General features: G+C 30.1%; 1 protein-coding gene across 6 annotated transcripts in view; it reads left to right on the forward strand.

Annotated features, from left to right (window-relative positions):
• Positions 1-13126, forward strand: part of LOC130678420 (protein kinase C-binding protein NELL1-like) — a 100308-nt gene that overhangs the window by 73336 nt on the left and 13846 nt on the right. For 5 of the 6 annotated variants that reach the window (XR_008991819.1, XM_057485596.1, XM_057485597.1 and 2 more), the window contains exons 3-11: positions 5083-5233; positions 5384-5666; positions 5931-6086; positions 7496-7718; positions 8669-8860; positions 9140-9259; positions 10110-10370; positions 10492-10863; positions 11492-11751. Coding sequence is in view for 5 of the 6 variants with exons in the window: in XM_057485596.1 (XP_057341579.1) it covers positions 5083-5233; positions 5384-5666; positions 5931-6086; positions 7496-7718; positions 8669-8860; positions 9140-9259; positions 10110-10370; positions 10492-10863; positions 11492-11751 (2018 nt within the window). In the remaining variant the exon portion in view is untranslated. The remainder of the gene's footprint in view (positions 1-5082; positions 5234-5383; positions 5667-5930; positions 6087-7495; positions 7719-8668; positions 8861-9139; positions 9260-10109; positions 10371-10491; positions 10864-11491; positions 11752-13126) is intronic. The other variant, XM_057485600.1, reaches the window with a different exon arrangement.

A 13126-nucleotide genomic window follows, 5' to 3' on the forward strand; every position in this document is an offset into this window, starting at 1 on the left:
CCTGTAAAGATTTTGTTGTGACTTCATAGTTCTGATTTATTTTTAATTAAAAATTTATAGACGAAGCCCCCACTTTAACATATGTACCCGGCTTTGATGATTTTGCCGTCTTATGAATGAAATTTGATATATTTTATGTATTAAAATACAGTAAATCATCAGAAAATAAATGAAAAAATAAATAAAATTTTTTTTTGAAAATTTTAATTGATAAAAGCTTTTAAAAAAGTTAAGACATTTCAAAATATTTAAATCTATTAAAAAACTTGATGTTATAAATAGAATTGATAGAAATTTAAATTTTTATTAATAGAAAGTTTAAATAAGAAAAATTCCCGAGTCAAAAAACGAATTCTAGTTTAGTCCTCAAAAGCCTCAATTCTTTTGATGTTTTATTTGCCGCCCAGAAAGTAACTCTACTTTAGTACTCAAAATCACCAATGAGAACTATGAGGTCTAAATGCGAATAATTTATTGATTTTAAATTATAATTAAGACCTGAAAATCCTCAATGAATGAAAAGTTACATTTCGAATTTTGAAAATTTTAGATAGAAGAAAAGAGGGGAGAGAATACTTCGAATGAGACTTTTGAGATTCATATGCGGATAAAATTATTCCTGTATGTTTTGAGTATTTTGAGGCTCTAATCCAGATCATGTTATTCCAGTTTAGTCCTCAAAGTGCACTGAGAAAAGAATTGATAAAATATTAATAAAATTTATCAATATTTGATAAACGGTTTACTACTTAGATTGTTTCCAAGTCGGTCATTATCAAATATTAATACACAGTTAATTAAATATTAATAAACAGTTTATCAATTATTGATCGGCGGTTTATCAAATATTAATAAATATGAACTGATCTATAGTTTACGATTCTACATATATATTATATACTATCATGATATGTAAGCAGTTTTTTTGTTTAATATAGGTTAGGTGGAATTTAGCAAGTCCCACTTCTTTAATAATTTTTCCATAATCTTTTTATTTTTTTTTTAATTATTTTAACAAGCATAAAAACAATTTGTTAGTTGTAACGCGTATATAAGGCAATATGTTAGGTTAGAGGGTACAACGCCACCACACTCATTAATACTATATACAAATCTCACATATCAATAGTTGATAAAAATTTATAAAATATTAATAAACTTCTATTAAATATTGATCAGCGACCTATCAAATGTTAATATCAATATATTAATATTTAGTCGATGGAAAAGTCGATATTTGATATGTGTAAGATAATATTTAATAAATACAATCGAATATTTGATATATATAATTTATCAAATATTAGTAAATTTTTCTCTCAGTGTGGTAAAATTGGTTGTAATTACTACTTTGAGGACTAAACTAAGATAACTTTCTATACTGTTGTCAATCTTCAAATTCTAAATTTATCCTAAAAAATCTCATTGAGAACTTTGAGACTTAAATTCGCATTTGTTTTCTGACTCAGGTTTAATTAAATTTTTTTTTCGAAAAATAACTAATTTAACTTCAGTTTTCAATATATTATTTTTTTCATTTTAAAGTTATTAAAAGGATTTTGTCAGCATTTCGAGTGGAAAGTTCGAGGGGTAGTATTCAGTGAACCGAAATTTCAATTGCCAGCTTTTGGGGATTTCGATGAAAATAAATGAAAGTATTATCGTAATACCCATCGTATATATATATACATATATATGTGTATAGATGGAAAAGGGTGTAAAAGCTCACACCATATCGTCGCCTTCTGCTGAAAATTGTAGGCTTTATGACCCTCCGAAATATTGTTTGAACGTGTGCTTCATTGTCCCATTGAAAACAATAAAATAAACCGCACATATAGATTGAAACATTTGGGAAGATTTATTGAACCTGTCACTTGTTTTCAATTACAGATTTAAAATATCATTTATCTTTTTTTTTTTTATATTTTACGTTCATTCGTATAATTATTATTATTTTTTCAATTTAGGTGTGTTCACTATCGTCGAATATAGTAAATATATGTATTTGAAACAATATAAATCATAGGATTATAGGGTTGAACGAGTAAAATGGGCACCTAAAAAATTCGTATACACCAGAGAAATTTTTGTAAAAATTACCCAAAAAGTTTGATACTGTGAGGACATGTGGAAAATATGTCAATTTTTCCCATGCACATCGTAAAATATACTACTCGATAGCTTGTAAATGAAGTGCAATTTTTACTAATAACTAGGGCCAGGATTTTTGAGTTAATTTAAAAATAATTAATAATTAGGGATGTGAAATTTTTTATATTACGGGGAAAATATTGGTCTTATGAAAAAAAGTTTTCAAACAAAAGGTGTAGGAAATTTAATTTTCTAAAAAAAATGTCTCTTATAATTTTTTCTTAAGACTAATAAGAAACCCGTAATTTCAAAATTAAAATTTTCATAATTAACAAAATTTTGAATCATTCATTATGAATCTTAATTTTTGAATTACGATGAAAATATTGATCGTATAAGAAAATCATAAGAGATATTTTTTTAATAAAATTAAATTTTCTACAACTTTTGTTCGAAAACTTTTTTACTAAGACCGATATTTTCCCCGTAATATCAAAAATTTGAACCATTCATTTAAAAAATAAGACAAAAATCTTGTCCCTATACTAATAACATGTATGTTATTTACTATAGTTACTATAGTAAAAGTTACTGGCTAGATGTCCTTACAGTACCAAACTTTATGGGTAATTTTTACTGAAGAAATCTCTGCGTGTAATTTTTTTCTTTTTAAAATCTGTCGTATATTATTTTTCAAATATTTGCTTGTTTGTCTCTACAAATTGTCGTTATTATTAAACTTAATTTAATGAAATAAGTCTGATAATTTATTAACATTTTCGTCGGTGATACTGCAATACCACGTAACTAAACTTTGCTACTGCAATATCGCCGACGATTTATTGATGCAGTAAGGATTTGCAGCTTTAAGTAACAATTCATGAATCGAAACTTGATTAATATAAAAATGTTCTTTGTACTCAAATATATCAATACATTTAGAAAAAAAATTTTCAAACGAAGATTTAATTTTTTTTAAACTTAATAAAATTTCCGTGCATAAATAATTTTGAAAGCTAAGGTAAATGCCCTAGTACCCGATCACTCCATGTATTTGTATATATATATATATATATATATGTTTACTGGATTTTCTAAACATAGATATCCAAATACATGAGTGATCGGGTACTAGGTCTCTTACTTTAGTCACAAAAATTAATTTGAAGAAATGGACAACAAAAAAATATTTATTTCACCTCTAGCTTCGCTGTAATAAAACTCAAAAAATAAAATTTTTAATAAATTATCGACGAAAATTGTAAATGCACATCAATAAAAATATAAATTTTCTCTCCTAAGTATTTAGTCTTAAGGAAAAGAAGACTTATAACAAAGGGTGACCATGTGAACTGAAGAGTAAAAATTTTTATTAACGCGTAACTTGACGTCTGGCACGCGTCATTTCTCCATAGAATAATGCCCATAGACCCAAGTAAAAGTAATTGAGTATAAAGCTTGGGTATCTTGTTCATCCTTTCTCTCTTAATTTATTTTTCTACCCTACAGTTACACTCGATTCCTTATTCATGCATCGATACAATTATAAAAAAAAAAGTAAAAGGAGTAAATGATAGTAAGAAATAAGGAGTCTCGACTTATCTTCAGCCGTCTATGAATGTTACAAGTTCGCAGTCGATAAAGAGAGTAGTTACCAGCAACGGTATTGAGTTACCATGATAGCGGCATGTGTGAAACGAGATACGTGCATCACATCATAAATGAGGGGTAGTTTAAAATTGACTTTCAAGAGAACCCGCGAAGCCAAACTACAACTGAGCATCAAATGGGCTATTACAACTTAAAATTTTTTTTTTTTTCATGCACTTTTACTCAATAGAATCCATTGGGTGTCAATGATACCCTTACTACAATTACAACTACTACTACAATTACTATCATTATTACTATTAGGCGTTATTGAGCAGTTGCAGGTGCTCATTGAATATACAGAGCGTGTCCCACTTGCGAAACATGAGACACGTCGTGTAACAAAGACGATATTACATATAAAATTATAGTAATGATATCACGCTGTTGATAATAATGGGGATAGTTTACATTATATGCTATCAAATTTCTTACCCAATGGGTTTATTTACATTTCATTTATTTCAACCCTTTTAATTCAGGAATTAGAGATAATTTATTTAGAGAATTAAAGTTTTTAAATTTTAAAAAACCGGGAGTGAATGTGGATTTTATTTTAATTTAAATTGACTCCGTTACTCGGAGTACTAGAGAATTAAAATAATCACCCCCATACGGAGTAAATACACTAAAAAATTTCGGTGTAAAAATGGACCCGGAGAACTTTACACGGCCGTGTAGAGTGAAATAACGGTGTAAAATTCTCTCGGTGTGAATTTTCCATCCGTGTAATTTCAAGACGGTGTAATTTACCTTTTTTACACCATTCCATGTTACTCGTTGTAATTTTGATTAATGAGCAACTTAATCAATAACTACATTAATTTTATTTGGATATTAAACAGTATTTTGAAAATTTAAATATTTTTATGATTCATTTTCTTAACGCAAAATTATCATTGTTTATACATTTACACGTTTGGCGGTGTAAAAATTTTAAATTCACACCGCCTAAATTTAACACCGACTGTGGAGTAATTTTCACACCAAAATTTTTACACAGAAACATTTACACTACACCGGGTGCAAAAAATTTTTTACAGTGTAGAGATTTTTTTTAGCGTAGTGATTTCAGAGTGATTTGGATTTTAAGTCCGTATTCACTCCGATTCGTAGTTTAAATATTGAAATAAACTCTCCTTCGGAGTAAATTTTACTCCAGGAGGATTAAATAAGTATGCAGTCATCTGCTCTGCATTCACTCCGGATTTAATCCACGTTCACTGCGCAAATTTTTTACAGTGTAGTAACTACTGATTAGTAGTAATGGAAATTATTATAGCGATGTATGAAAATAAATATATAGTTTTTAATGTGGAATTTTGAATATTTTACCAGGTGAGGAGAGAGATCTTCAAGTAAGTCAATCAAGTTTTGAAAGAGCGGCATCTTTACTCCGGCGGGTTCCGGAGTTTACTGTTGCCGCGTCTTTGAAACAAGAAGAGGCTAATTCGGGAACAATAATAGCCTTTTCTCATGGTAATAATAGGTATGTTAATTTTAATAATAAATTTTTTAAATTAAATGATCAAACTCGCAATCGAAAAATTGAATTACTTTTAAAAAATTCGATAAATAATATTTCTTATATAAAAAAAATAAATTTAATTGTCGATTTAAATAAAACTAAAAATTGCAGATACTTGGAGCTGCAAAGCAGTGGAAGAAAAGATGAATTGCGTCTTCATTACGTGTCCCGTCGTGACGGTGCCGTGCATGTTGAGGCCTTTCCCTTCCGTCTGGCCGACGGAGTGTGGCACAGGGTCGCCTTGAGTATTAGCGGCTCGCAGGTCGAGCTTTTGGTTGACTGTCATCCCCTTTACAGGCGTCTACTGAGGCCTGGGCCACCTGACACTAATTTTACCCTGCCACAGCTTCAACTTTGGGTCGGTCAGCGTAACGCCAAGCACTTTTTATTCAAAGTACGTCTACTAATTACTTGTAACGTCTATCAATCATTACATATTTTGCATATCCATATATTCATATGTTGAGTCCTCAGTTATTGTCATTTCATAAAGTGTACCCGCATTTCCGTTCACTGGCATATCTTGATACATAAATCTCTCCACTAGTTAATATCACAATTAGTAATGAACATGATAATTAAAACGGTTTTTTATCTATTACATTTTTTGTGTCATTGAACTGCATTGTAAAATGTAAATAAAAATTTTTTAACACAGGGCGCTCTTCAAGATGTTAAGCTTATTCCAGGTGCACATGGATATTTATCACAGTGTCCTCAACTCGATACTTCATGTCCTACTTGTGGTCAATTTTCTATTCTACAAAACACAGTAGAACAGTTAATGCATAATCTCAATGAATTAACACACAGGGTAAATATATTTAAATAATATTTGTTTACAACTTTTTTTTTATTGCAATAATTAATAAGTATAATTTTGAATCGTAATAGAAAGATTCAATTTTCATTTTTTTAAATTTTTTATTCATATTTGGAAATGTACTAAAAAAAATTTGTATTTTAATCCTCCACGGAGAGAAATTTATGGTAACGGTTCCTAGTACGCTTATGAAATATCATCCCATACCGTTATGATAATGATTACTTAAAATTATGGAATATAGGCCCACACTTTCTGGGAAAAGTTCCCATAAGTATGGAAGCAATTCCCATCATTATGGAAACAGTTCCCATATCGCATGTGAAAGAATTATGGTAATGATTACCATTATACTATGGTAACCATTGCCATAATATATGGTGACTATTACCATAACACATGGTAACGATTACCATAGTATATGGTGACCATTACCATAATATATGGTAACCATTACCGTAATACATGGTTACGATTACTATAATATATGGTGACCATTAGCATGGTAATGGTCACCATAATATTATAGGAACCATTACTGTAACATTATGGTAACCATTGCTATAATATATGGTGATCATTACCATAATACATGGTAACCATTACCATAATACATGGTAACCATTACTATAGTATATGGTAACGATTACTATAATCTTATGGTAACGATTACTATGATATTATAGTAATGATAAATATAATATATATGGGTGCCGTTCCTGTCACCAATATTTCAAAAAAACCGGTTATCATACATTATGAGAATCAATCCCATAATATATTGTAATTGTTACCATAAATTTCTCTCCGTATAATGAAACACAGCCTCTAATATTTCGATAAGGGATAATACAAAAACCAAAAAAATAAAACATTAAAATTATAAATGATCGCTTTTCAAAATTAAGTTAAATATCTAAAAGAAAAATTTAGTAATAAATCTAAAATCCATTAAAGAAAAAATCACATTTACTTTTATTGCTCTCTCTCTCTCTGTGTTGCTAATTTTTTTTTTAAACGTCAAGTAAAGACACACAAGAGCTTTCTAATTTAAAAATTTATATTTTAAATTTCAATTTATGTCTCTCTGAATTTTTCTCCTTCGCGCTCAATGGTTACTTTTTTTTTCCTTTTTGGCTATCATCCCAAGCGGGCCATGTGCCAGATACTTTTTTAAAGGATTACGGGCCAAAAATAAATTCTTTCAATTATTTTTTTTTACCTGTAACTTTTGTGTCCTAAATAAATAAATCTCAACATCCGCTTTTATTTTAAGTCATACTTGATTCGTAATTTGTAATAAATAAGCATTTATAAGCTCCAAAAATTTTTTAATCTAGTTTAATTATTTACTGGTAGTTAATTGATCTAGCCATTCTCATGTACATCCTTCTTTTCAGCTAGCTGCTGCAGAGGGTAGAATAAGCAAAGTGGAAGAATGCGAGTGCCAAAAATCCTGCAGATCGAATGGCACAATTCACGAGGACGGTTCAACTTGGGAAGAAGGTTGCCAACAATGTGTGTGCGTTCACGGTGAAATTGAATGTCGACCTACACCTTGTGCTCCAGTAAATTGCAAACATCCAGTCATACCTCAAGGAAAATGTTGTCCTGTTTGTCTAAGTAATTTTTTTTAAATTTTATCTACGAAATATCTAAACAATAAAACAAATAAAAAAAATCTGAAAAACAGTTGGCCCTGTCCGCCAACTTCAAAATTTCCCGCTGTTTTCAAACTCAGAAAGCTCGAACGTTATTATTTGCAAATTTTTGAGCTTTTCGAAGACAAAAATGTTTATTTTATTGTTCAACTAAAAAAAAATTAATTTTTGTCGTACAGTATTTTTGGAAGGAACCAACTGATTTAAACGTGCTTGGCGACAATCAAAAGGGATCATCAAGACTTAGAACTCAATACATTTTGAGGTAAATCGGACAAGTAGTTTATAAGTTATACGAAAAAAGCCTTAAAAAAAAAAAGTTTATTTTTTATTTTTCGTATTACTCGTAAATTACTAGCCCGTTCGACTTCAAAATCTATCCAGATCTAAGTTTTGATGAACCCTTTCGATTGCCGCTAAGTACGTCCAAATCAGTTGATTCGTTCCTGATATCGTACGACAAAAATTATTTTACACACATCCACACACACACTCACACGCACACACCCACATAGAAAAGAAGAATTTCTTGGCGCAAGAAAAATTTTGCATTATGAAAAAAAAAAAAAAATTTTCTTGACACAAGAATTTTTTCCTCTCTCCAAAAGATTTTTTTCTTCACTTAAGAAAATTTTCTCTTACCCCAAGAAAATTTTCGTTTTCAATTTATAATGCAAAAATTTTTTTTGGGCGAGTAAAAATTTTTCGCGCCAAGAAATCCTTTTTTTTTGTGCACACACGGACAGACGTCCATCCGAAAATAGTCAGAACAGCTTCGTAGGATCTCAAAACGTAAAGATCTGATGAAAACTCAATTTTCAAAAATCGGACTAAAACCAATAACTTCCTTTTTTTGAAAATTTTCAATTTTTATAGCGGGAACTTTAAAAAAATAATTATTGTTTATTACAGAGGAATGTTTTTTGAAAGACACTATTTACGATCATGGAGTAAAAATATTCCCAAGACCGTGTTTCGAGTGTGAGTGTTTCGACGGTAGTTTTACTTGTCAAAGTATTGACACTAAAACTCGATGTCCACCGTTACCTTGTCCACCAAGTGAACAAATAACTGTAGCTGAAGAATGTTGCAAATTTTGTCCAGGTATGATTTTTTTATATTAAAAAATAATTACAATAATAACCACAACAATAACAGTAAAACTTAATGGAAATAATAAATTATCTATCTATGCTATAATATACACACACATTAACGATAACAAATTAACCAATAATAATAAATCTAATTAAATACTCTCGCAATAATGGTTATCAATGAATCATTGTCATTCAATACATAAAACAATAAAATACAATAACCGGATCATTTAACGTAAATTAACAATATCTAATTGCATGGCTTAATACATAATCTAACCAGGAGTGGATTACTGCGCTAAAGGTCATAATTGTCATACAAATGCATCCTGCCTAAATCTTCAGACAACTTATGCCTGCCACTGCAATATTGGTTTTCAAGGAGATGGCCAAAATTGTCACGGTACTAAATTATATTTAATGCATAATAATAATAACAATAATTAAAATATTATTTTTTTAAAAATAATACTTTTGCTTTATATTTTTAAGTCAAAATTTTATATATTTATTATCTTTACTTTAATATTTTTACTTTAATTTAATATTAACGAGTAATTTCTGGCGGGTCAAATTTTTGATTTTTTTTCAAAGTTACAGAAAATTTTTAAAATTTTTTAAAAAAATTTTTAAATATTGAATATTTTAATTTTTTTTAAACCGTAATTTTTTTGACTCGTCGAAATGACATTTTTAATTAATGAAAAATATACACTGTAAAAAATAAGGAGTGATTACGAATTTTATTTGAATCCAAATTCACTCTGTCACAGAGTTTCGGAGTTTTTTCAAAAAATCACTCCACATACGAAGTAAATAGAGAGTTTGTCTTTCCAGCGGAGTAATTTCGGAGTGATCTGGATTTTATTTAAATCCGCATTTACTCCGATTCGGATTTTTAATATTGAAATAAACTGTGTGTGAATGTTGCAGACATCAGACAAAAATTATTATAAATAGAGTAAATAATTAATAAAATAAATTTTTTTAAAAATGCGCATTCAAAAAATTAAAAAATTAATAAGTGCATTTTTTATAAATATTATTTTTTTAATTATTTACTCTATTTATTTATAATTTTAAACTTCTCTGACGTCTGCTCCATTCAAACTCATAAATAAACTCCGCTTCGGAGTAAATTTTACTCCGAAAGGATTTAATAAATAATCAGTCATTCACTCCGCAAATTTTTTACAGTGTATTTAGCTGTTAGAGATAAAAATTATTACTGATGGTAAATTAAAAATATTTAGACGTTGACGAGTGCAAACAGCAAGGCGGCCTCGAGGGTCACCATTGCAATAAAAATACCCGATGTGTCAACGTTGTTGGTTCATACACGTGCGAGTGTCTTCCCGGGTATCAGAGGGTAGACAAATTCAACTGCGCTGAGCTGGATGAGTGTACGACCGGTCGTCATTTGTGTTCCGAACACGCGACTTGTGTCAATACGCCTGGCAGTTATTATTGCATCTGCAAAGACGGATATACTGGAGACGGCTACACTTGCAAACGTAAAATCCATCACTTATTACCATTATATACCTCCTATATAAATATTTTATCTGTACTACGATATCCTCCCTCACAATCAAAATTAATTTTGTGTATTCTCACTCAATATTTATTTTTTAGCGGTATGCAATCAAACTTGTCAGAACGGTGGTGAGTGTATCGCACCAGGTAAATGCTCATGTCGTCGTGGATATATTGGCAACAGCTGTGAGCTGGATCTCGACGAATGCGCGAGTGATTTGCACAGATGTCATCACTCGTCAACGTGCTTCAATATGCCTGGATGGTATTATTGCCGGTGCAAACCTGGTTACCGTAGTGCTCTTCACGATAGTACCCAAGGGACACACTGTCTGGACATTGATGAGTGTAATGATCAGACACTCGAGAGGAGACACACCTGTCATCCGAGTGCCAGATGTGTTAATACTGATGGTGGATACGAGTGTGCTTGTCCACGTGAGGACACGTCGCTTGATCAATGCAGCCTAAGTAATATACTTTTTTTACAAAGCTTTAGCAAAAAATATACTTAATCACTAACCCTCGAGGGTCACATGGGGTGCAAAAGACCCAGACAATTTTAAACTCCAAATTTCTGTATCTAATGCTCCGAGTTTTAAACTCCAAATATTTCAATAGCTATTCAGTTTTATAAAAAAATACAGAATACCTTTTTTGTAGAGAATTTAAAGCGCTACAAAAAAGTTCTCGTGCAATTTTTTGAAAAACTCAATATTTATAGAGATATTTTTAAAAAACCAATCACACTTTTTTTTAATGACTGAAATTTTTTATAGAAATTTTTTCAGTTTATTAATTAAAATAAATATACTTTTTAAAAGTTAAACTTTTTCGTCGATTCTATATCTGAGTGCATTTATTCTCTTATAATTTGCCGTAAGATTCAGTTGAAAATAAAAAAATTAGCAAAGTTATTTTTATTTTTAAGCAAAAAGTCATTTTTCCAAATTCTTTTGTCATAACTTTAAAGTCGACTGCTGCTCAAAGACCAGCGTCAGATTTTTATAATTCGTAGGAAGTGTGACCTTTGAGAGTTAAATTAATAATTGATGGATTGATTGATTGATTTATTAATATTAATATTAATAATTATCAGATTGCTGGTACGAGGATCGTGAAATTGGAAACAGCGAGACCTTTGCTCCAGCTGGTAATCCCTGTAGACAGTGCACCTGCAAGGATGGTGTTGTCACATGCAGAGATCCCATATGTGACTGCAGTGCACCAAGTAGTAGACGAGACAAATGTTGTCCACAATGTGATCCCGCAGCGTCCTGTCGGCATCAAGAGCTACATCATCTTGTCTTCAGAAGTGGAGAACGCTGGATTTATCAATGCCAGACTTGCGAGTGCTTGGTATTATTTTTTAGTTTAATAGGATATTGTGTGACAAGGGATGAAACAAGACGATTTCAGACTAGGGTGAAGACTGACATCACCCGCAGTCTGAAATCGTGTTTCATCCTGAGTCACACACCATATTTTTCATGGCAACCTGCATCGGAACTTCAAGATTCAGTGTCAGTAGCCAGTAAAAAAAGAGTTAATTTCAAGCCGATGATGCGGGAATTGTTAGAGATGAGAAATCTGTGATTTACAGTCACTTATTAAATAGTAAATAAGACAAAAATATTATTTTCATTCATTTTCAGTAATTTTATTTGGTTTATTAAAACTGTCACTTAAAAAATGAAATGAGTAAATTGAAGTTACAAGCAGATGAATAAGAGTAATAAAGCTGCAAATGAACATTAAATATAACAGGGTGGCCACGAACCGGGAAAACCGGGAATATCGGGAATTATCAGGGAAATGTCAGAGAATTTCGAAAAATATCCGGGAATTAAATTGTAACAGTTCAAAATTAAAAAAATTTTAAATTATACACTAGTTATAAAAATTAAGAGATGTCAAAAAAATTTCAAATTTTAAAGTGATTTTCAACAGGTTGTAACTCGAAAGAAAATGGTCAAACGACAAAAACAAAAAAGGCAAATTGTAGCTTCAAATGTCTAGTTTTCTGATCTGGTCTTTAAATTTTTTAATTATGTGCGATTCCGGAGTAATCCTAAGAAAACTATCGAAAAAGAAATTTACCAAATTTTTGGTCGTCTTAAAATTGGTCTTCGAGCTTCAATAAATTTTTTTCGATAATTATGATTGATTTTTGAATGCTCCGGAACCATACATAATAAAAAAATTTTAAGACCCAGATCAGAAAACTGGACACATGAACCTACAGTTTGACTTTTTGTTTTTATTGTACGAACATTTTCCTTCGAGTTACAAACTGTTGAAAATTACTAAAAAATTTGTAATTTTTGTAATATCCCTTAATTTTTGTAACCAGTGTATTTTGAATTTATTTAAATCATAAAATTTCTTATTAAATATTTCAACTTATACATTTTTAACATCGAATAATCAAAAGTAGGCAATATTCATTTATTTTATTGCCATTTTTTCTGATTTCTCGCATGATTTAATTATCAAATTTAATTATTAAAAATGAAAATATAATAAAAACTTTGAATATCTAAATGATACAAAATAAAATTTCTAAATCAGGGAAAAATGTGAAAAACTTTACTGGAAATTATCAGGAAATTTTGAAATCATTTCTTTGTGACCACCCTGAATATAACTGACACCGGACAGAAACAATTGTGTTTCTTCCCTTGGGAAGAAATATCTGAGAGATACCTGAGAAATACCTGCCCTCTGTATGCAG

The sequence above is a fragment of the Microplitis mediator genome, chromosome 2 (assembly GCF_029852145.1).
Source record: "Microplitis mediator isolate UGA2020A chromosome 2, iyMicMedi2.1, whole genome shotgun sequence".
NCBI lineage: Eukaryota > Metazoa > Arthropoda > Insecta > Hymenoptera > Braconidae > Microplitis > Microplitis mediator.